Raw genomic sequence first — 25,825 nt, forward strand, 5'->3', positions numbered from 1 at the left:
TGCATTAGTGTTGGTTTGGAGAACATGTTGATCTCTGTGTTGGGGTTCTTCAAATCCCTGTATTATCCATTCCTCCTAAATATTTCAGTGACATGTCCTGTTGTGGGATGAGCTAGATGTGCCGGTTGTCTGCCTTTGCTTTTTTGGCAGCATCTGGATCTGGGTCACACGTCTCTGCCAGCAATCAGTGGATGGAGCTTGCGTCCAAGACTGCTGAACTTGGCACCTTTCCTACTTGCAACTTTTTTTCTTCTTCTTTCTGGCAGACACCTAGCAGTTGAAACGCTGCAAGGCATAAGTGCAGATTGTAATGAGATCTTTTCATTAGTAGGTTGCATTAGTCCTCTCTGTTTTTCCCATTACCTTTACTGCACTTTGGTTTAGCGATTTGGTGTCACTGGACATATCAACATGGATTGGATTATGGTATTGACAGTTTGTGTATATGTATTCTGCACACACTGAATATGTACAGTGTGGGCTATGAACTGAAAACTACACATTGCAGTAATGCGTTTAGGAGATTTCTGCATGACTTAATTAGTTTCTTGCTTTCCCCCACTCTGGCTGAGTTTGGGGTACAGAGGGGGGTAATTATTTCCTGCATACAATTCTTCCTCTGTGTTTCATATCTCCAGGACAGTTTGTGTGGTTTTGTGCTGCTGTCCCAATTTGATCACCTTATGTGCATGCATGTCACAGATACACAGTCACAAACATATTCTTCTCTCCATGTAAGGAAGGATTTTGTTTTCATCAGCCCAGTGTGACTGTTTCATGTTGTGTGCATGGACTTGAATGTATATTCTTGTTTATCTACTGCAAGTTTGTTTACACCTGCCTGTACTGCTATACACTTGTGTGTGTTGTTCCCCTGGTAAGGTGTGTCCTGTCTCTTGTCCATACCTGTATAAGTAGCCGCAGTGTGATAACAGACCACTGTCAGTCAATATACTTGAGATTATATTTTTTCCTGTCCCTTCTGAAAAACACTGTTGAAAAGTAACCAGGCACCAGATTTAACAAACAAATAAATACAAACCACTGCATTCATTGATATTTCTGTTGCTTGGATACATCTGGGGATTTTGGTGATACTGGAATTGCACCGATTTTGCAACAGAGAGACATCCCCCTGTGTGTGTGTGTGTGTGTGTGTGTGTGTGTTACATCTGGATGCACTGACTTATGTCTGCTATTTCCTGTTCCCATGCCCCCGGGTGTGTGAATGTCCCACATACCCATGTTGCTCCCCTGTGTGTCAGTTAATAAATCAGTTATGGTACAGGCCATTTTTGCATATACTGTACATTCTCTGGCCTCCATGTACTGTACATGTACCATACAGTATGTGTTTATATTTCGGTTTATGGGTATATTCTTGTCTGTATGAATGCCCGCTGCTCACCTGTTTGACATTGTTGCACTGCATGTTGATCAGCATTTATTTTCTATAGTAAATGTGTCCAAGGTACTACCCCCATATTATATTATACATTATAATGATGGTGCATGGTTGTGTGTTTTTTTTATATATATATATATATATATATATATATATATATATATAGATATATATAGATATATATATCGGCACACCATATGCAAGTAAATAAGTTTTGGTGCTTATCCCATAAAGTAATAACAGACCATACGATACCGGTTGCAACACGACATCAAGGGACAGCACGCAGGTAAGTAAATCAAAAATGTTCTATATTTGCACCACCTTGAGAAAGGTCCCACTGGGGGACCGAAACGTCGTTTTTTGTGTCTTCTATCAAATATAGAACATTTTTGATTTACTTACCTGCGTGCTGTCCCTTGATGTCGTGTTGCAACCGGTATCGTATGGTCTATATATATATATATATATATATATATATATATATATATATATATATATATCCGCTGCTGCACACGCTCCTTCCTCCCTGTTAGTTAATGTACACGTTTATCTGCATTCCTTTGTGTTTATATGGCCTTGTCCCTTGCTCGATATACTGTTTCTTGTATAATATATGTTAGGTTACATATATCTGCGTATACATATATCTGCGTATACATATATCTACGTACTCTGCCCTCTTCTTCCTGAATGACAATACATATATTTATTGATCTATTTGCGCATGCATGTCTCCTTCATAACATGCTACTCCCATATGATTATATAGAAATTCTGCTACATATTTCTCTAAGAACAGTATACTCCCTGCCCATGCACTCCTCTGTATCATAGTATATAACTTGATGCTACATGTTTCCGTGTGTATTTCTGTCCATGCTGCTCCCCTGGATAATAATCTATACATGATGTCACATATTTCTATGGGTATTTATACTGTATGCATGTTAATATATTGAATATGCTGGATCGTGTTATATGTATACATGCTCCTTCCCCATGTGATGTTTTATGAGATAAGCTATAAGTGGTGGAAGTGTTGTAGTAGGCAGGGTATTTGTCTGTTTTTAGAGTCACAGATATAAAAAGAGGGAATGAAAGCTTATCCCCAATGTTAAAAGAGAATTGATTGAAATCAGGCACGGTACCGCAGTATTTGAAGGCACTTTGAGCACTGTGTATAAGGTATATTCTCCCTGTATGATGATACCGTTGTAGCCTGTTTTATTTTACCTACTGCAGACTAGCGCGTTATAACACAGAATATCACAGAGTTTCCATAGGGTTCCTAGCAGGGATAACCCAGACTAACCCATCATAGCTCACCAGCACGAGCAATAACCCTTGCTACATCTGTTTACAGAATATGAATCAAAAAGACTAGGAATCCCAAACCACTATTCTGGAGGGCTGGCATTTGACCATTAGGTTTCAGCACCCGCAAGGGTCTTTAATTTTTGAGTGCATGTGTACTTCTATATATTTTGCACATCTGTATATATAAAATGTAGTAGATATTCATATGTGTATGCTTTTAGCTCCACATGCAGCTCCCCTGTATGATAATATATGTTACAGTATGTGTGTATATATATATATATATATATATATATATATATATATAATATATATCCCCTGAACCACATGCTCCTCCAGTGTGATACTGTACATACATATATATATTCCCTGTACCACATGCTGCTCCCGTGTGATAATATACATTATATGTATATATGTCCCGTGCACCACATGCTGCTCCTCTGTGTGTGCGTATATGTATGTACGTATGTATGAATATCTTTATTTATAGAGTGCCATCCAGGTACACAGTGCTTTACAGCAGTAATACACATGACATAATATTATCATATCATTGAATAGGCGCTTCAGACATAAAACAATAGGATAATGAGTTCGTGCCCCGAAGAGCTTCCAATCTTAGTGTGTGATAATATACGTTATGTGTGTATATGTATATGTATGTATATATATATATATATATATATATCTCCCTGTACCACATGCTGCTCCCCGGCAGCCCCTGTGTGTACTGTATGTGTGCTGCAGCTCTCAGGTTGAAGGGGGCGGGACGTCCCTTCTTTACTTTGACACAAGGAGCTGAGGTGGTGTGATCGGAATTATTATTAGTGCACTGAGCATGCCTCTCTCCCTCCCCCTCCCCTGCTGCTCTGGATGGGGGCTGCCATTGAACTTGAGTCGGGGCAGACAAGATCACAAAGTTATTTTTTTTTTAAGTACAGTAGCTGGCAGGGAAAAGGCGCCAAAACACACAAGATTAAGTCTAACTTCCTTTGAAGTGATCTGGCTTGTCCGGCCCTTTTAAGCAGAGCTTGGAAGTGACTGGGAGGGCAACGGGTGGGGGGGTGTTTATGTTAAATCTGTTTCTTTCTTTTTTTTTTTTTTTTTGCTGTGAACATTAAATCAGGCTTAAAAACTAAAATGAAACGGCTAATAGTTCTAACCATCTCCCCACCACAAATAACAAAAGCCCCTTTCAGTGTATGTACATTTTCTCATTGCTTATTTTAACATATAGGGCAGTTCTCCAAAGGGGCCAGATCAGAAAACATTTATGGAGCAAGAGGGCCACAAAAGAATTGTTATGTGAGTTAAGCTATATATTGAAAGACTTGAAAATGATAGTGGTTTTTAAGATTAAAGTATTTATATAATGTATACGTATACTGGTATATTTGCATTGTCCTTAACTGACACTACAAGTGAGTTTTAGTGTGAAAAAGTGCGCTCTGCTGCTGCTAATACTAGTTGCTTAAGCAGCTGAGTCCAAGGGCCACATCAAAGCCGCCATTGGCCCATGGGCGCCAGGTGAAGAGCACTGATTTATGGGGCAATTCTAGGCAGTTTGTGTCCGAAAATCGTCATAGACTACAATGGTGATTTTCATCCGCAAACGTTCCGAACGACTTGTTCAGCAGACCTAGAATTTGTCACACACTTGTTGCACTCCCTGAAGACAATGCAAGTGAACCACGTGGGAGATACACATTTCAGACTAACACCCCCATAGTTTGTACAATGTAATAGTGATTAGGACCTGTGTCCAATGGCTAGATTAGAAGTAATATGTCAAATTTCCAGAGAGAATTTACACAGTGGAGGCTAAGGCCCGGGCCATAGAGGGGGGGAGCCGGGCTGAACCGCGCGGACGCTGAGGCTCGCCTGCAGAAGCTGTGCGATTCCACGCACATACAGGCGAGCCAGGGTCTGCGATCGGAGGTGGGGGGAGACTGAGGGAGGCGGGGCAGTGACGTCGCTGGGCCAATCGCCCGCGACGCACTGACGTCGACGTCACGGCGCCGTGACGTTGACGCAGCCCCACTCTCATTGGAGGTTTTCAGCCGACAGCGCGCTGAAAAACAGCTTGGTGCTCGGCTGAAAACTCCAAAGCCTCCGCACGCCTGCGGACACTCGCGCGAGCCCCCTCTCAAGGCATCCTCATTGAGGATGCAGGGGCTTAGCGCTGAGCGTCCGCACGCCTCAGCACGGCCTGTCCTTGTATGGACTCGGCCTAAGGCTGCGGCCTGGCAGGGAACGGCGCGCTGGCGCTCATGTGCTGCACCCTGCTCAGTCGGGCAATTCGTGCGCGCTCGTCTGGGGGCACAGCCACGAGGGCGAACCGCTCACGTGACGCGCTTGCGAGCGGCAAATTCAAATTTGCTTGTTCTAAGCGCCGAGCGGGCGCAGGCGCTTGCTCACCCTGGCAACACATTGCCGCAATGTGTTTCATCGCGGCCAGCGTGGGCGCGCCCGCCCGCTCTGCGCCACCCTGGCCGAGGCCTAAAATGGTCGCAGCAGTGTTGGGGTCAAAATGTTGTAAATTCAAAAAGGTGACAATTTTTGTCCTGCAAAATACTCGTGAAGAGATTTTCCTTCAATGTAGAAAATGCCCAGGTAGCAAAAAGGTTACAGGAGATGCAAGCGTTATTCCTCGGGCATAGTGCCTCGGGCCGCGCTGATCCGCGCTCCTGCTCTGCCACGTCTGCTCAAACTGGAGATTTTTTTGTGTCCTGGCAGGCCAGGCAGTGAGCGCGCTTTGGGGGCGGGTCGGAGGCGGAACGGAGGCGCGGCGGGAGGCGGGGCTAGTCCCTCGCTCCCATTGGATGTGAGCTGCTAAAGCCGCGCTGATGACAGATGCAGGGGGTAAGTGCATCTGCTCAGCGCGGCTCAGCAAGGCTCACCCTACTATGTCCCAGGCCTGAGACTCTTGTGAAATATCTATCTATCTATCTATCTATCTATCTATCTATCTATCTATCTATCTATCTATCTATCTATCTATCTATCTATATGTGTGTGTGTGTGGCACTCCCATAAATAAAGAGATAGTTTGCTATTGCATGTCCCATAAGGATAATATAAAAATACGATACTGTGTAATCCGGGAATAGCACACAACAGAGTAGTGTAGAAAAAAGTGTTTTAGTGAAAGTGGTACATCAAAACACCAACGTTTCGGTCCTCGCAGAGGGACCTTCCTCAGGGTAATACTTCGATGTAGAAAATGCCCTGGTAGCTAAAAGGTTATAGGAGATGGCAAGTGTTAGACACTAGTGAAATGTATGTATATATGTATATATATACTGTATATTTATATATATATGTATTGTGTGTTTACCTTACTGTTTTATGACGAATCTGTGCATGTGTTTGATGTAATCAGTTTTTTGACATTAGACAAAGGGACAGACAGGCAGTAGAAGCAGTTCTGCTTGGAGGAAACCACTTTAGGGCAAGTTTACAGACTGCTGTACAGTGGTAATAATAAACAGAGCAGACACCATTGTGACAATGAGCTGTATCCCCTTCGCATTGCAGGCCAGGGCTTAACCCTGTTTCTTCCAGAGCAGTCTGTAGGATTTTTGCAAACCTGTGAGATGACTGAAAAAGTATATTGCAGTGGCTGAATTGACTTGTTGGGTTAACTTGCTTGTTCTGTTTAAAAGAGGCAGAATGATTCAAATATACCTGCAACATGTGCTCAACGACATCGTTTAAAATATATATACGTGAATTAATGCACACTTACATTTTGTTTAACTTTTTGCCAGAGGTTTAATGATGCAACTGTTCAGCTAGAATTATTTATCACACATACACCGTTTGATGTAAATATACAATGCTATTGCATGCAATGGTATACAGCTCTAGATGTGAAGAAGAGACAGCTGCAGTCTCAAATGCTGGTGCACTAGAAAACCTTGTGTGGTAGGTATGATGATGTATTAAAAGGTATTAACCTCTACCAATAGGAGCAATAGGAAACACAATAGAAATCACTTCTATGCACATGCCACTGACAAGCATTTAATGAAAAAGTGGAAAACTTCACAAAACTCAGTAAAAAGCTAAAAGCTGAGATTTATTGCACAATTGCAAAATGCTAAGGAGGGTTGTTGCAGGGACAGCTTCTATCCTCTGCAAAATATTATATACATATGTATACATATATACTGTAGATACAGAAATGTATTTTGAAAAGAGAAAACAAAACATTTTTAAAACAGATGTTCAGCCCAAGATTAATTGAAACCTCTTTTTATAGATGAGCGACTTCAAAATTGAGGACGAGGTAAACCCCCCCCCCCCACCGCCCCCCTCCCCAAATGAGTATAGCTTGTATTCCAGCGCAGAGTGCTTGTTGTGAATATCCTGCGGTTTCCAAAAATCCTCCCACTTATTCCCGGTTCAGTCAATTACCCCATTCATCTGTGGGGCTGAGCCTGAGGGAATGTACAGAGCTCCACATTTCTAACTGGGCAGGACATTTCTAACACAGGCAGAGTGCACAGTACTGACAGTAACATTATTTGCAGCGGGGTTTTCTTCGTTTAGTCGGGCCCTCCGGGGGAAAGTCAAACTATTTCCACTAAACCAGTCCGGTCCAGGTGGGAGCTCTCATGTAAACTAGTTTTACTAGCGCGCGTCGCTTTTATAAAGGCCTCTAAATGCAAATCCTGGGCTTCTTAACCCTTGGCTTGTTATATAGTAGGCACTGGTGCGCCCGGCGTTGTGCGTGCACGTGGTGTGCGCGTTTAGTTGTTAGGGTGCAAGCAGTGACGCTCGTGGTTAGGGGGCGTGACTCTGATGTCACAGCGTTAGGGCCGCGCTGTGATTGGTTCGCGGCGTGGCAGCAGCGCGAAAATACAATTTTATTGTAATTTCCCTGTGCCGCGCCACCGCTCACGGCCCGGCGTGCGTCCCTAGTATAGAAACGTCTGGCTAACACAGCACGCGCACTATATTACACGCCTTAAGGGGCCAGCAACGTTTAGCTGCAAATGAAGGGCAATGAAGGGTTAAATCGGCATATCTTAATCTAGTGGCACGATAATCTTTTCCTCCTAAAAAGGAACGTACTGCTCTGGGCAGTCCCCAAAGATTCTTCTCCGTAGAAAACTCTCCAATTTAAAAATGGGCATAGTTGTCAAGTCCCTTTTGTGCGCTGCCCTTTAATCCACATTAATGGCGAGGATGGAGATCCCTTCTGCTTATTAGTGGCTTCTCTATAGGTGCCTGCAATGGGTCAGAAGGTATTAACCCCTCGACTGCCAGAGCCGACAGCAACGCATCAGTGCTCATGTACGAAAGGCCGTTAGCAAATAAATTGTGAGCTTAAATAATGTTTTTGTGACTTCTTTTAGTCGACAAATGCTTTAGATAGTTTAAAGTGTGCTGTAATAGTCTATTTGTGCACACACATGTTCATTTTCATATAGGGGGAGCAATTTTGCATATGAAAGTGTGTTTCATTTCTTGGCTGATTCAAGTGCACGTAGAGAAGGTCAAGTTTTAAGAAATGCGAAGATCAAACCTATTTCTCGAGGATGATTAAATAACCACGCTGTAATATTAGTACGTGTTTTATTTTAATTATTTTTACATTTGGCACATATCAGTGCCTCACCCCAAACGCTAAAGTAAACTATACTATAAAAGACAATCAAGGAAAATAGCTTGCATCATTTTTTACTGTGGGCCATTTCTGATGAACATTCACGTTGTATTTAAATAACCTTAAACCGTCGCTGCTTTTAATTAAGTTGTGTCCTATCTGACATATTTGAGACACAAGTTTTGCCAATTGATGCCGTTTGTCACCATGAAAATAGCTTTTGGCAAAGCGTTTCTGGGCCTGACTGAGGCTACAGATAGCGATGCACAATATGACAAAGGCATCACTTTGTTTTCACTTCGCAAGCTATTTGCATCCGATCAATGCCGCAGTCTTTATCTTTTGTGATTTGTGGATCTTACCTTTTACCCTTTCACTGCCAGTGGGGCCTGTAACGCAGGTAATGAAAGGATCCGTGCTCTGGCACTCGGATTATTGTGCTTGGATGTGTGTGCATAGCTTTGCTAGGTTTATGAGCAGTGTATTAAATGGACGTATATTTAAAGAGAGAGCTGTTTTTCTCATCAACTATTTTGTGGACTGGATTGCATGTTTAACTTGTAACCACAAAGGCAAAACGATGCTAAAAGCATCATCTCGGTGTCACTCGTAGAGAAAGTGGTGCTTTTGCAGGCCCAGTGACATGATTTAGCATTGCAGGCACTTAAAATCTGCTCAGGTATAGAAGGAATTATTACTTAATTTTCAATGTTTTGGTTCCTTTGTGGCTGCTTCATCAGGAAAACAGTAAATCACGTTGTATCCACAATAATGAGTGCATGTTAATTTTTCCATCATCCAGGCATCTACCTGCGTGTGTGATATATATATATATATCTCAACTTCAAGTTTTCCTAATTAATATGATGTAATAAAACGTTATTTAAGATATGTAGCAGAGTTCTGCGAACCTAATATCCAGTATTGTTAATAGTCCTCATTAGCATTTATAATATTGTACTAGTCAACTAATATTATAAAACTCTGGCCTAGAAAAAAACTGTACAAATAGAAGGGCCCAGAAGTGTACTGCAAAAAGTTGGATAAACAGGCAGTCCCAAGAACTCAATAGAGAAAAAAAGGTTTTATTTCATAGATCAACATTTGTATGAAATGAAACCCTTTTTCTATATGTGTGTGGATATATATATATATATATATATATATATATATATATATTGTATGTTGTATGTATGTATGTATATATAGTAAGCATTTAGAAAATACTTTTAGCTTTACAGTGATTTTTTTGTGTGAAAACAAAATGTGTTTAGCTGCTTGAGCAGCTGCAATGAAATGAGCAGGGGCAGACAGTCCAGGGCCACACCAAGGCCCTTGAGGGCCGTGTTTTGCCTACAGGCTGCAGAGCCCTGAGTGTCTTGCAATACAGCAATGCATGCCCACCTCTGAATAGGATGAAGGGGCTTGCATCACGTTGTAGATGAATACGCTGTCAGAGTATGTATGTCTTTATTTATATAGCGCCGTTAGTGTACATAGCGCTTCACAGCAGTAATACACGTGACAATCCATATAAATAACAAAAAATATGGTAGCTAAGGGTTAAGGAATATGTGTGAGTGTGTGGTGACATACTGTAGTACCCCAAAAAAAGAAATGCAAGTCAAGAGCCTCTCTGGGGCTGTGCTGCTCCCTCCTCTCTCCCTTTCTTTCTCTCCGGTTTTATTTTTTTGGCATGGAGACAAGTCCTACCTCCAAAGTCAGAGTTTCTCTCTTGGACTTGAACTGTACTTCCCTGCCTCCCCTCCCCTCCCCCTGCCTGATATGGGAGCTGGGTCTCAGCTCAGTCACAAAATGCTCAGCTCCTTTTTCCTAGAGCCCTGCTGCTGGGAGTTTTGTTAACGGTGTCCAGCAACTAAAGGGTAAAACAGCAGGGTCCTCTCTGTTACAGCAAAATGTTTTGTGATTTCAGAACACTGGTTATCTACTGTATGTCTGCATACTATATACATGTAGCTTTTTTTTCAGGGGGAACGAGGTGGAATACAGTTCTTGTACCTTTTTCTCATAGAGCACGTGGTAAATTCCATAGCATTATTTTGATCACCATATATATATATATATATATATATTACACATACATACAAGTAGAAGGGCCAGAAGTATACTGCAACAGAATATATATATATATATATATATATACACACACACACATACAGTGGTTGACAAATCACAAAAAAATCTACTCGCCACCTAGTACCAAACGTGTGCTGCTTGGGCCAATATTTACTCGCCCGGGGGTTAAATCCACTCGTCCGGGGCGAGCAAATGTATAGGTTTGTCGAACACTGTATATATATATATATATATATTATATATATATATCCTGTTGCAGTATATATTTTTTTCCTATATATCTATGTATACATACAAGTAGAAGGGCCAGAAGTATACTGCAACAGGATATATATTTAAAATATAGGGAAAAAATACCGGCACTCACAGGTCTTATGCAAAAATAGTGAATAAATGTAATTTACATTATCGATGTTTCCATCCAAAAAGGAACTTGGGGGGAACTAAGTTTCGTCACCATTTTCTTTAAATTGGAGCACCTTTTTTTTAAGGATAAGCATGCAACTCCAAATAGTTATTAAGGCTGGATAAATCATTTTTCTATCACAATTATTTATTTAAAGTAAAAATATTTAGTGTAGATTAGATATCAATTGTTTTTCCATTGCACCTTTTTTGCTGCAGAATCATTGCTGTGTATATATACATAGATTGGGGGTTATGCACAAAGCAGTGATGAGTGTTTTTAAGTGAGATAAATTCCTTTATTTCTCAATATTGCTTGCAGCGCGATTCACAAAGCAATGATAACACTGCAGTATCGCAGTATCAAAACACAGTCATTGCTAAAAAAATTGTGCCATAAATTGCACCATAAAGCATTTATCTCCCTTAAAAACACTTATAACTGCTTTGTGCATAACCCCCTATGTGTGTGTGTGTGTATAGTGCACACGTGTATACACTTTGTGTGCAAGTCTTCAAGTCCAGCCTTGTGTTATAGATACTTAATACAACAGAACTGTTGCTCTAATAAAATAGTGGTTTTAAACAGAATGAGTTGATGAAGGGATAGGTCCTAGTGCACACAAGCATTGTATTTCTTTGCTTCCACATTCTTTGATCCTTCTTGCTCAGTTCATTAGCACTTGCTAAGCTCATGTAGTCAGTGGTATGTCTTTAGTCAATAGCACGGATGTAAAAAAAAAAAAATATATATATATATATATATATATATGACCTAATTCATTGCTGCTGCAAATTTACAGGTGTATAAATACACTTATATGTGGGCCGTCTGGTAAAGTTTCTCCCCATCCCACCCAGTTTTGCTACCCGTATGTTTTCCTAAACATAGCCTAAAATGTTGTTTGTTTTAAACTCGTTTTAACCCCTTGCGTCGACACTGGCAGTACCATGCATTGCAAGTCTGTCTGGGACTCGAGGAGTTAATAGGATTGTACGCTTCTATAAGCAGGAACAGCACAACTATTGTTTTAACGGATCGTGGTCCGTCCCCCGTCCCCCTTCTCCACACTATTACTCGGGCAACAAATTATGCCCACAAACGATGTCGGTAGTTTGTCATGCAAAGCTCTGGCAATGCCAACCAAAACACGGCACTGAACAGGTTAACACAGGAATGCATGAAAGTCCAAGCGCCTTTTTCTCTTGCCTTGTCCCTATATAAACTGCGCTTGGGAGACACAGGAGAATTACAGCAACTGGCTGATTGTTTCCCCCCAATCTCACCCCACGTCTCCTTACCCACTTGGTAGAGTCTGAACATCACCCTAGTGAGGATACCACATGGGTGACTTGACCTTGCTTATCTTCTTTAAGGTGTGCACAGTAAAAAAAAAAAAAATAGCAAATACCACATTTGAATATCTTCTGTATCCCACCGCACAAATTGTACTCACTCACTGAAGTGGAAGGTTTCTGGACACCAGACCAAGCAGCAAACCACAAACAGGCAGTGTCCCTAAACATGCACTATTTTCTTTATTTATATTTTGCTTTTTGGCTGTCAGTTCTCAGTCCCTGCTCAATTCACACCAGCTGTAACACTCTTCTGTGAATTGAATTTCCAGTACACACTGCTTTCATTCAGCCATCCTGCTGCATTCTTGTATATTTACAGCACAGCTATGGCACACTGCACTTGGCAGGACATTACAGGCAGAACGCAGACCTGTCCGAAGGAGCTTGCAGTTCCAATCAGACTTTAATCCTGGTGCAGCGATAGTCAGCGTTACCAAGTCACGCATTGCTCAGTGCTATATCAGAAATGGGTTCAAAAAAACTCTAAACCGGAAAACAAATCTCCGTGAGGCAATAAAACTGGGTGTCGTGTATTAACACTTATGGTTTTACTAAGTAAATAAAGTGCAAATAGTATAATTTTACAATTGCAGGTATTTATATTGTGTCAGAATGATGGGAGTTCAGGTTATACCTTTGCCTAAGGGGTTGTGTTAGGGCTGTTATATACAGGATGCGGCCGTGCGTTCCTATGCGAACAGCCTGAACCGTCGCTGGCACTATAAGCGTAGCCAAAGTCTGGGAGTTGGGTTCGTTTTTGCCATAGGATCAGAGACGCACAATTAGGGTAGAGAGGTTGGAGTTCACTAGTCTTTAAAGTTGAAGGTCTCAAACAAGTGCCGTGTACAAGTTTGGAAGCAAAGAAAGACGCCTTAATAGAATATATATGAATTTAAAGAGCTAGACTCCATACAACCCTAAGAGGGCAATGATGCTGGAAAAGCTTGCTTATTTCTAATGAGTGGGACATATTCCAAATGACTGTGATTTGACAGGAATGTTATAGTGCTCCCCTGTCACCCCTTAAGTGTATACAAGAGTGGGGAAAAGAAGCTGCTTCCATCCTCCCCAAATCCTTTATATGTCCCAGGCCACTAATGTCGCCATTAACCCCTTCAGGGCCTGAATAACTTTGCATTGAAGCTTCCTGCAGATACCTGGACAGATCCGAGCAGTCCAGGTATTTCAATCAGTTAGGGCAGTGGTTTCCAACCTTTTTCTTTTGGTGAAGGAACCCCTGGTGAAATTCTGAGGAACCCCAACCCTCTCTAATTGCGCGCCTGAGATCAGATGCATTGTAAATTCTTCGCTATTTGGTACAATTTTCAAATGACCTGAAAATTGCCGGGACCCCTTTCATGGAAGTTCGGGGAACCCAAGGGTTCATAGGAACCCCTGTTGAAAAACACTTGAGTTAGGGAGACGAAAGTGTTCAATGGTTTAGGTACAGGAGGTGGCTCGAAGCATAGTTTCAGCCTGACTTTTGAAAATCTCTGTTCCTAATGTCAAAGTCTGCACTGGTTGCATCTGTTTACGTGATCGAGTGCTGGATGGAAATCCTACTTGCAGTTCATTTGTTCAATGCACCCAAAGAGTTAAGAAAGTCTGTTCCAGCCACACCCGGCTCCCCTCACCCCAGATAACCGCAGAGAGGGAGGGCTGAGAGGCGGGAAATTAAGAGGTGAGGGACAGGGCGTATAAAAGGCAGCCACTACAGTGCCAGCTCAAGATCCCTGCTTATTATACGGAGGGACAATCTGTTTATTTGCAGTATACCGACTTTTTGAGATGCTGCTTTTGTTGGAATTGCAATATGTAGTAGTGAACGGATTCATTAACTTGCAGGATAAATGTGCTATGTTTTCCAAAGCGTATACTGTATTTATATGCAGCGTATTGTTGGAGCATATGGATGCGGTACACGTGAAGGAGATGTATGTGTGTTCAATGTATCTTGAACTGTAGCATCAATGGAATGAGTTTATATATATGCAGTGCATCATGTTTGAAATCCAGGTAAAGGTGTTCGCTGCGTATTTGAAGCAGGGGAACCTGGTTCAATTCCCAGTGTCAGCTCCTTGTGACCTTGGGCAAGTCACTTTATCTCCCTGTGCCACAGCACCAAAAAATAGCTTGTAAACTCTAAAGGACAGGGACCTGTGCCTACAAAATGTCTGTAAAGCGCTACGTAAAACTAGCAGCGCTATACAAGAACTTGCTATTATTATTATTATCTATGTGATGCATGCAGTATTTCAAAGGCATGTATGTGTACATGTAACTCTTTTTTGGTAGCAACGTGTGCAATTCAGTGTTTTAAAGCAACATAAAATGTGCAATGCATTTCAAAGCAACATGTATGTATAGAATGCGTTTCAGTACATTAATGTAACATGTAGCACTTTCAACTGAGAGACACGCGAAGCTTGTAAGTAATGTACAGTATATGTGAAGTTAATTCCAATACATTTCCTAGATACTTGTGAAAGCAGGGTATATTGACAATATAACTGAATGTATACACAAGTCGCTTTCAAGTGATGTATACAACTAATGTATTTAAAATCAATAGTGTAATACATTTGAAAGCAATATATAGAGGCACTGTGTTCAAAAACAATGTATACGTGCAATACATTTCAACGCAACAATGTGTTCAAAAGCAGTGTATAAAAAATATACTTAAAGTACAGTACAGATGTAAAGTTGTGTAAAAGCAATTCTGAATCCAATTAATTTCAAAGCAAAATATAAGTGCAATGCATTTGAAGTAATATGTGTGTAATATACATGTTATACATATATACAATATACATATAATATACATATGTATGTAATTTACACCCCCCCACGTGTGTGTATGTGTGTGTGTATATATGTGTGTGTGTGTGTGTGTGTGTGTGTGTGTGTGTGTGTGTGTGTGTGTGTGTGTGTGTGTGTGTGTGTGTGTGTGTGTGTGTGTGTGTGTGTGTGTGTGTGTGTGTGTGTGTGTGTATACACACAATATGTCAGAAACAGGGCACGTACAAAACAAAATAAAAAATAAGGGTAAAGGAAGGGTGCATACTGTCCAAAAATATACAGAAAGGGGGAAAAGGAACAGGCACTCCTATATGCAAAAAAGTGAAATATATTGACTCAATGTTTCGGTCTTGAGAAAGGTCCGGGGACCAAAACGTTGAGTCAATGTGTGTGTGTGTATGCGTGTGTGTGCGTGTGTGTGCGCGTGCGCGCGCGTGTGTGTGTGTGTATATATATATATATATATATATATATATAGGTATATATATATATATATCATACATACACAGTGAATTGTAGCACACTGAAAAAAAGCCTCAGCAGAGGCAAGTGTGGTGCACGGTAAAGGGTATGTGTGTGTGTGTGTGTGTGTGTATATATATTTATATATATATATATATATAAAATGTGCGTGCGTGTGTGTGTATACGTACACATATATACATATAGATAGATATGTATACTGTATAGCTCGTTTGCAAGCAATACATGCATAGCTGCAATATACTTCGTGGCACTATGTAGAAATGATAGGTACGGCAATGTCCTATAAGCATGTGCACTGCATCATAGGAATGAGAGGAAGAGGAGTCACTCACCCTTCCTCCTCTCCTGTGACATGCAGAAGCAGAAGGAGTTAACCCCTCCTCCCCCGGCAGGGCGCCGGTACCCCCTTTACAGAGTGCGGGGCTCTGTCACTCGCTGCATGTGAAGGGGGCGGAGGGTAACATATAGGGGAGAAGCAGACACACGCACCAGGAGGAGGAGGAGTGTATCTCCTTGATGATTGTGTAATTAAAAAAAAAAAAAAAAACAATAATAATAATAATAATTAAAAAAAAAAAACTCTTAAGTCTGATTTGGAGAGCTGAAACGGTGCAGCAGCAGCAGCAGCAGCAGCAGAGGGTGTAACCGGTGCAGTGTCCCTGCAAGTTTGAGAGAGAGACAGAGGGAGTGAGAGAGATGCAGTGTATGCTGCGAGCTTCGCAGGACATGCTTATTGGGAGACATAGACAGAAGATCCCATCATTAGCTGTATGATGAGGCAGAGCTCAGGCGGGTCAGCAGCCCCAGTTACGAATAGCAGCGGTTAGTTAGCAGCCTTCCTCCTCATCAGCACCCTCCTCTTCCTCGTTTTCTGAGCAGCTACCACCGGACGGACACGCTGCAACTTTGCAGGATCGATCACCTCCGGACATATATTTATATATATAAAAAGGGGGGTACGTGTCAGCGGAGGGACGCGGAGAGCAGATAGCGGAGAGGGGGAGAGAGCCCTGTGCGCGCGGGCGGCGGGTGCCACCTTAAAGAAGTGCCAAGCTGTAGAACGTGTGCCCGGGACGGAGCAGCGCGCGCGCGGGGAGCTGCAGCTTTTAAGGAGGACCGGGATCTGTGGCAGCGGACAGCCGAGAGTTTCCCTTCTCCGCCGCCGCCGCCTCTCTCTCTCCTCCCGCCGCGGGGCGGGCGGGCGGCTCCGCTGCGTTCAAGGTTTCAGCCTCGGATGACAGTGCACAATGAATAGGTGAAACTTCGCCTCCTTTGGATGCTCTGGTGGGGATCGCTTAAAGCCAAGACATGATGTATTCTCCTATCTGCCTGACTCAGGTATGAGAGGCTTCCTCTTCTCTTATGGGGTGCAATAGGGGACTGCTGGTGTCTGCGTGTGTGTGTGGGTAACCAGGAGGGGGGTGTCTGAGCCTCCCCAATGCTACATAGGTGTGCAGACGGGCCGGGTGAATGCTGCAGTATATTTAGCAGGTGCCACTGAACTTTAAGGGACGAATACTGGAAAGTTAGCATTTTTCTGCTCTTCTGGGTGCGATTCATTTAAGGGAAGTAATCCCACAAAGTGAAGGGAAGTGATCCCACAAAGTGACGGGAAGTGATCCCACAAAGTGAAGGGAAGTGATCCCACAAATTGAAGCCAAGGGATCCCACAAAGTGAAGGGAAGTGATCCCACAAAGTGATGGGAAGTGATCCCACAAAGTGATGGGAAATGATCCCACAAAGTGATGGCTTTTTTTTTTTTGGCGTAGGAATTTGATTTTTTTTTTGCACGCAGAAATCTGGGACAAGTGACCCAATTTAGGTGAAATCTAAGGGCAGCAAGTGTGTGACTGTGCATTGTCACACACTTGCTGCCTTTAGATTTCACCTACATATACACAATGTATACTGATATATTTATATAGATATTTATGTAAATTCTCCCAGCTGAGAAATGCTTCATATGAGAATATGCTCCACAAAATTTTTACACAATCATCCTGATACGAGGCTAATTTCTCTGTTATTTCGTTATTTAATGTCAATTTTATACCCATACCCCTCCCCCCCCCCCCCCCCCCGCTTCATCCAAACATGTTCCCACTATGGAAAGCAACGGTGTTGTGATAAATCTTACTGAACACATGATCAATATGTGTGTGTATGTGTGTATATATAGCATATAAAAATATTACCTGTGAGCACATTCACATGTCTCAGACAGGTCTGCAACCCTACCCTTCACCATTATCATGTGTATTATATTATATATACATTATATATATATATTTATTACATATACATTCTAATGTGTATGTATGTATATATACATATATATATATATATATATATATATATATATATATACATATACATATATATATATACCAGAGCTAATCATTGAGTGTAATTTGTATGGTGTAAAAAAATTTTTTTGGGGGGAAACACGAGCTGATTAGCCCCCCCCCCAGCACTCTCCCCAGTGGTAGGTCTCGTGCTCCCCTGTGTCTGTGTCCTCGGGGGGCAGCTCCGGGGTGGCACGTTGCACGCACGCACGTGGGCACTGTGCGCGTGGGGCAGTGATGTTGCAGGCAGTGACCGCACAGCTATGCGGGCAGAATATCTGCTAAGGAGCCCGTACACTTTGTTTTAATGTAGTCCATGCAAAGTATACCCAGATACAGCCGGGCAGAAACTGTTGTTGGGTGGGGGGGGGGGGTGTACATGCAAAACCAGTCACATCCATACATTACCGTCATGTGCAAATGTAAAGGGAGCTGCAGACCCCCCCTCCCCGCCCCTGCACCCCTTCTTCCAGCCCCCATGTAATAAAGGTGAGGGAACTCTGACATGGGGAGGGGACCGGGGTGAATTATTGTTGGACGGGCGCAATAATAATAATACATATTTATTCACATTTCAAAATTGTTTTTCATCGACGTTATCTGCGTAAATAATAATGATTACATTGTAATTGTTCTATAAAACATATCAAAGTTAGTTGTTTTTTTTAAAGTTTTTTTTTTCTTCACAATCACAATAATGCTATAAAATGTACCACGTGGTCTATGGAAAAAAAAGGTACAGGAACTGTGTTCCACCGCGTTCCCCCCTGAACAAAAAAAAGTCCTGGAAATAATTATTCTTAATTATTGGCACTATCCCGAAGCAATAATCTAATGACAATGAAGTATATCATTTGGTAGTGTAATAGCACGGGATGTTATTGCGGGGTGGGATCAGTGTCTGGATGTGATCGGAAGGGATGTGACGGGAATTAATGTGCCTGTTCTCGGTCTGCGTGAGTTTCAGATCCTGGACCTTCAAGAGCTACTGTGTATTCGACTAATAGGAGAAAAATGAGGAGGCTTTAAATGTAACACAAATAAACTGAGCTCAGAGGCCACAGTACAATGGGGTTAGCACTCAAGCTTCTTACTTTTTTTGGGATGGGGAGAAAAAAAGGATTTATTTAAAAAACAAAAAACTTAAAATGTTTTCTCTTCCTACCGAATGGGTATTGTATAAACCTTTTGAAAATGGAGCTCAGAGCGGTCCCCCCAGATAGAAGTAGGCTCGTGAGTAGTCCGGCTTAGCACCACTACTTGTTATATATATATCTATATATAGATATATATACACACAAAAAAACACTGATCCCATAAGCTTGATTCCCAGTGCTGTCTGACCTACACCCCCTTATGTGACAGTGTAATACTGCAGAGCAGTTTGAGAGAGCCACCTTTCTCTGGCACTATTTACACCTGGACGTGCAAGGTCTTCACTTAGAGAATTAGTGATCACATTGTGATGGTATGAGAGAGTGCGCATACTATTACTTTTTAGTGTTCAAACAAATGGGGTTTCAAAAATAGAAGGTTCTTTTGCTAACTGTTACTGCTTGTTTATTAGTTGACTGCATCCTCCTCCCCCCCAAAAAAAGTGCCATCAATTTTGTTCTTAGTTCATAAATATAATCCTTTTTTAAACTGAAGCCTGAAAATCCTTTCTCCATAACTTAATTGGGTTACAATCTCTTGAAATCAAGTACATTGCCACTCCAGTTTTTACACAATTCATACTCTTTATGATTTATTTATTTTAAGGTAGTCTCATATGCATTATAGTAAATAGGATTTAAAAAAAAACTTTTTCACCTCTTGGGCTTGAAGTAACATTCATTCACAAGTGTTAACCATCATAGTATTTAATACAAACAATAATTCAGGTTGCTGTGTGAATGATCCAGCATCTAAATGGATCCCCCTAAGTTGGTACAGAGGAGTTAGCACAAGAGATGTCTTTTTCTCCTTGATAGCTGCAGGGGATCTATATGTCATTAGCACCAGTTTATGAAAGAATAAAGCTGACAACAAACACCTCATATTGAGTAAGGGGGATGTTTGGGACAAGAGGATTGCAGCCTTAATAAAAACCCTCTCCCTTTCCCTCTAAGAGGTTCCCACTTGACATTGCAGCAGCAAATAAGTGAAGTGTAGTTGGTTCGGGTGCAGAGAAGAGTCATTTTCAGTCATTTCTGAAATTGTCAGACTTGGGCCATTTTGTTAAAATGTGCAAATGATTAACATTTAAATAATTTGACAATTAGTATTTGACATCGCTCTCCAAGAAGACTGAGGCATTCACAAATTGTGAATGAAGATGAAAACAATGATAAGGCTTATTCAGATTGGATGCAGTCCTGTAGTTTTTTGGCTGACACCTTTTTTTTACTGTTTATATTTTGTTTGGCATCTGAGTTTGAGTGTCTTAGATGTATTTTAGTCCAGGAGAAATGAGAATATCGGTATTATCAAAAGTTGTACTAGGGCATATATTTATTTAAACAGACCTGTTTTTAAAATCTGTGTATGTATGTAATGTGTGTGTGTATTATTTATGTGAACATACGTATATTAAAAGTAAAAAGTAAAAAGTATACATTATATGTATTCATAAGTTATACATGCATATATTACTATATATATATATATCAATTTACACTCAAGCATATAAACATAGTATATGTGTATAGTAGTATATGCACATATACTATGTTATATGCTTGAGTGTAAATTGATATACAGTATACTGCTCCACTATGCTTGGAACGGCAATTAAAAATAATGCGGCTTTATTTAAACCCCCCAAAAAGCTCTTTTTAAAAGACATTGTTGAAAATATAGCTAACTAAAAAGCTTAAATGCAGATGTGTAATACACATAACATATACTTTATACAAAAATAAGTGTACGTATACAGTATAAATACAAATTGTTACAACAACTTTCTTTGAAAAAACAAATGTGTGTGTACGTGTCTAACTTATGAATACATATAATGTATACGTTTTATATATACACATGTTTACGCCAATACATATATAGTAATATGTGCATGTACAACTTATGAATACATATAATGTATACTTTTTCTTTTTAATATATGTATGTTCACATAAATATATACTAATATTTACATGTATGTATATATAAATATATCCATGTGTGTTTGTGTATATATATATATATATATATATATATAATGTGTGTGTGTATATATATATATGTGTATATAATATATATATATATATATATATATATATATGTGTATATAATATATATGTGTATATATATATATATTAATGTGTTTAGTCTATAAATATTTACTATTGGAATAGCAAAGCTGATTTTAACTTTTCATTTCTTGCTGAAATTTAAAAAAAAACAATACAGTATTATCTTAAGACTTGCTCCTACTAGCCTCCTAAATGCAGAACAAATGTGTGCACTGCATCTAATGTTCTATATGAATGTATATCAAATTCCAAATACTCCAAAATGCTGTGAATGTAAATACATTGAGTTACTGTATCACAGCAAGACTTCTGATAAAGATGGGATGACAAACAAAAGTACATCTGATTTAACATTGCTTTATGTAGTAAGTCTGTGCACCTATAGAAGAATCAGTCATAATGAATGAAAATCAGTTTAAAGCGGGCATTTCTAGTAACATAATTCATATACAGAAATGGCAGTACAATAACACTATGAAAGGACATTTATGAAAGAGGGAAAAGCAAGTTTGACGTCTGTATTATTTTTGGTTGTTTTCACGGTCAGACCTGTATCTCTAATTGAGAAGTCCCCAAATTAGAAGGAATCTCATTTCTAATTGACACCACTGTTTGCCATATCTAGTACTTATTGGTGCAGTTTTAATATCAATGTGATCTTCACTTGCTTCCCTTAGAAAATGAGTTTCTTTTACTTGTTTTAAAGGACTCACCAATTAGAAGCCCGATGCAATTATACATTCATAATAGTTTGTGAGCAGTCACACGTCCCAGCATTTCTTGTGGTTTCTAAACAGTGAAACACATCGAAGCAAGGCAATAAAAAGGGCAAAAAATTCATTGCAAGTATGAGAGGAAATATAAAACATTATTATTATATTATTATTATTATCAAAACCTAGTCATACACTAAAAATAGTGCATCTTCAGACTTGTAACACCCCACCACATTTCATAGGTTGTAAAACTATTACCTAGGTAATTAAAAGGACCAAGAAGAAGCCTGCGTTCCCCACGACACAAACATTTTCATTGTTTTGCGAAACTCAGAAGTACAAGTGTATTTCCCCTTCTACATTTCGCAGAGGGATGAGTAAAGATTGATAGCAATTCTCCATTTAGGATCATTTTTACGAGGTCCATTTCCTTGGCAAGCAGTCCTCATTTTGAAAGGAATCCAGATGCACAAAGAATCCCTTAATGATGTACAGTGCAGTGACTTGACTGAAAATAAGAAATATATTTTGCTATGCGCACGGCACTTTCAAACGTTTTAACATAAACCGACACAGCCGCCCTCTGATTCAAATAAATACTTTTCCATGGTGCGATATGGACGTACCCAGAATTGCATCGAATATATAGTAATTTCTGGGTGTTAGGTATTTTATTAAGTAATATGTATTCATGTTGCCTGTATTTGGTTTTTAACCCCTCCTGTACTGGAGCGGCGTGCAGGTAATTGCAACGCCAGGTAATGCTTTGCAGGCCTACACTTTCTTAGTATGTTAGTGTGGATAGCATAATCAGCAAGCCCCCTCGACTTCATTTTAAACGACATTTTGTAATATTGGCACAACATTTGAACAAGTCGCATAATGCTTTCTAGAGCAACATTGCTTTATTTCTTATCATGTTTCAATAAGTGTTCTTATATTTGTCCGGCTTTTCATGATAGAGTTAAACATGGTTTCCATTCCCTGCTATATAAGTTAGGGATTTGCAGCGCGTGCGAATAATAGTGGAGCCTTATATTAGTGCTTTACTGGTGTTTAAACGTGTGCAAAATTGCAGTGGATTTCTCAAATAAAAGAATCCAATTTGAATTTTTTTTGGTTGGGTAGCTATGTTTTGATTTATTTTTAAACCAGTGTTGCACTAGTTGGGAAACCTGTGTGCTGTTAATTAACAGCCCTTGAAATGATATGAATAGGATTTTTAAGAGGAATTGGGAAAAAAAGGGGTTTCTGAATATTTCTGACAGTGATTGGGTTTCCTATCATTTTCACAAACAACTGCAATTACTTGGTGTTGGGGAAAAAAATGTGAAACATTCACAGTTGGAAAAGGCTTTACATGAACTTTGATAGAGAAAAAAAAGGTTGCATAATACGATAAACCCCCCCCCCCTCTAAAACTGTAGACTTGTATTTAAAAAAAAATTGTTAAAAGATTTCTCACATTCCATTAATTTATCTCTAACGTAATTTATCTCTAACTGTGCATGCAACGTCTTGTATATAATGTATACCCTGCTCACGCATGTAACTGTATTTGTAACCATGTATTGTTTGTCATCTTAACTCTGTGCCCAGGACATACTTGAAAACGAGAGGTAACTCTCAATGTATTACTTCCTGGTAAAACATTTTTATAAAATAAATAAATGCTTTCTAATCTTCTTCTTCTTCTACTTCTTCTTCTTGTATTTGTTTTGTGTTAATACGGTTTCCATTGGCAGAGGTTCTCGGAAACTCTGTATAGATATTTGAGTGAGAAAATGGAGGCAGAAAAGGCATGAGTCTGGAGATAGGGCAGTCTTATCATGGGCTGCTGGCTGCTCCGAACACTGCTGCCTTCCCACACAAAGAACAGACTGTGGTTTAACTCTTTCCACGGCCTAGTTTGGAATAAAAGCATAATAACCGAATTGTTAAAAGTCTCTGCTGGAAACAAGTGATCAGTTTAATGATTTCCTCCCTGGCACTTTGCTTGGCTGAAATGTAATCGCCAATCTCATATTGTTATAAAAAAAAAAAAAAAAAACCTTCTCCAAATGTTGTCCTCTTGCAGTTTTCTGTGCTTGATCTGCGTAGTGAAAAATCACCGTTACCCCTAGTAATGTTTTTTTTTTTAATTATATATTTCCCCATGAAATGAGTGCCTACCAGGTTGTTTGAAAACTGCATGTTTTTTCTGGCATAACTTTTAAAATTCTTCTTTTTTTTTGCATTTTCGGCAGTTATCCCATGGAATTTAATCCGATATGCGGTAATAAAGGAAACTGATGTTCATCGCACTAAATAATTATTGCAAAAAGCAATTAAAGCAAATAAAAGCTGCTTTAATGTAGTTGTGGTTTGGCTTTTGTGAGGAAATGCATACAATAAAAAGTTAGGCCACAGTTAGAATAAGAAAAAAAATCTGTATGCAGTGTAATTATTACACAATAGATTTCCGTTGATTTTAATAATGGAATGATATATTTGTTTTTTTAGGAAGAGGTAATTGTGCTGGATACAGCCATTAAAATTGTTTATTAACCCATTTTCACAATCTATAGCAGGCACCTATTGTATGTGTTTTAGGCTTTATATAAAAAAAATAATAGAGAATTTAGGGGATCACTTAATTAAGGAGAACAAGAATAGTGCAAAAATGTACACCCACTTTTAAATTTGCTTTTATTGTTATTTACATATCACATTGCTCCAAGTTGTTAGGGAGTTAAGGCACTTTTGTGCTACATTATGTGTATGACGCTGTAAAATAAGAGGTAAATATGCCATATAAATAGCCATGAAGTAAAATACTACAAAGTTAAGGCTTCAAAGCCAGTCTTGGAGCATTATGAAGTGACCCACAAGACGTGCTGTAAAACCAATGCACTTTCCTGACGTTGTTTCGATGCTAGATTGGGCACCAGCATGAATTTAAGAGAAGCTGTAAGGACACAGATTATGATTGCACAGGATTTTTGTTTAAGGAACTGAAATGCGTGGTTTGCACAAAATCCCTGTTTGACCAGTGGTGCACTTATAATGTCACAGCACGCCCAGGCACAGTGAATGCCAGCTGCATGCCAAGTTGCCGTTTTTCATTGTCCACTTGTGATAGATTTTCAACTCATTCGCTGTCTAGAGGGGGGTACAAATCCACCGGTCCACAAAGCTGTTCTGTCAGAGGAAGGGGGGAGAGCATGAGAATAACGGCATCACCTACAGGGTCTACTAATCCCGTTAATAAGAAAGAGGCCTTGAGACCCAACACCCTCCAATGCTCTGCGAGCCTCAGTGGTACTGTTAGTGTTATTTTTATCCACATGTGAGAAGCAGAACAGCTATAACATTTGTATTCCTTCTCAGACAGCACATATCAGTGAAGTAAGCCCACATGACCTCTATAGCCAACGCACCAGCTTTGTATCATTGTAAGCAGGGCCAATAAAATGTATATCAATCTGCAGAGAATGTGCTTTGTCTTACATGGGTGCTGTCAACAGACCTTTATACTGTGGGAAAGGCCCAAACTTTAGATTGTAAGCTCTTCAGGGTAGGGATAACCTCCCATTTTTTATGTTTACTGCTAATGTTCCCTTCTACATTGCTAAAATTTTTATAACGCAGAGCACTGCGTACATGGTCATTACTACGTTCCAATGAAGTAATAGCACACGTATCCACACCTGCAAGACGTTTATGCATGTTGCAAAATAGGGAGGGGGGTTGGGGGGGGGGGGGGTGATAGAATGAATATCTTGCACACACAGGTACCCGTACACATATATACACTGAAGTTTCTGTCTGTGCAAATGTTTGGACCAGTCTCCCTTGCCCCGGTGCCCCCGTAACACTAGTTACACCGTTGGAATGGGGCCGTCCCAGTGCAGGAATGTCAGCCACCCCGATAAGCAAATGGATCAAGTTTAATGGCGCATGCTCCTTATGCCACCGGCAGCAGCCTCTTGCTGAGAGCATGCTCTGAAAGCGGGAATCCAGGGGCACTGCACTGAGCTCGTATCTCTGCTTTGTTTCC

At 40.3% G+C, this 25,825-nt stretch overlaps 1 protein-coding gene across 9 annotated transcripts in view; it reads left to right on the plus strand.

Moving 5' to 3' along the window:
• The window catches only part of NFIB (nuclear factor I B), a 455,016-nt gene that overhangs the window by 183,965 nt on the left and 245,226 nt on the right, over positions 1-25,825 (plus strand). Inside the window, exon 1 of one of the 9 annotated variants that reach the window (XM_075595965.1) lies at positions 15,976-16,829. The exons of 6 other annotated variants lie outside the window; for them this stretch is intronic. In XM_075595965.1, coding sequence (XP_075452080.1) covers positions 16,800-16,829 — 30 coding nt within the window. In that variant the 5' untranslated portion in view covers positions 15,976-16,799. Of the gene's footprint in view, positions 1-15,975; positions 16,830-25,803 lie in introns of those variants that run through there. 2 more of the 9 variants (XM_075596010.1, XM_075595984.1) reach the window with 2 other exon arrangements.

Source organism: Ascaphus truei, chromosome 1, assembly GCF_040206685.1.
Source record: "Ascaphus truei isolate aAscTru1 chromosome 1, aAscTru1.hap1, whole genome shotgun sequence".
NCBI classification, from domain to species: Eukaryota; Metazoa; Chordata; class Amphibia; order Anura; family Ascaphidae; genus Ascaphus; species Ascaphus truei.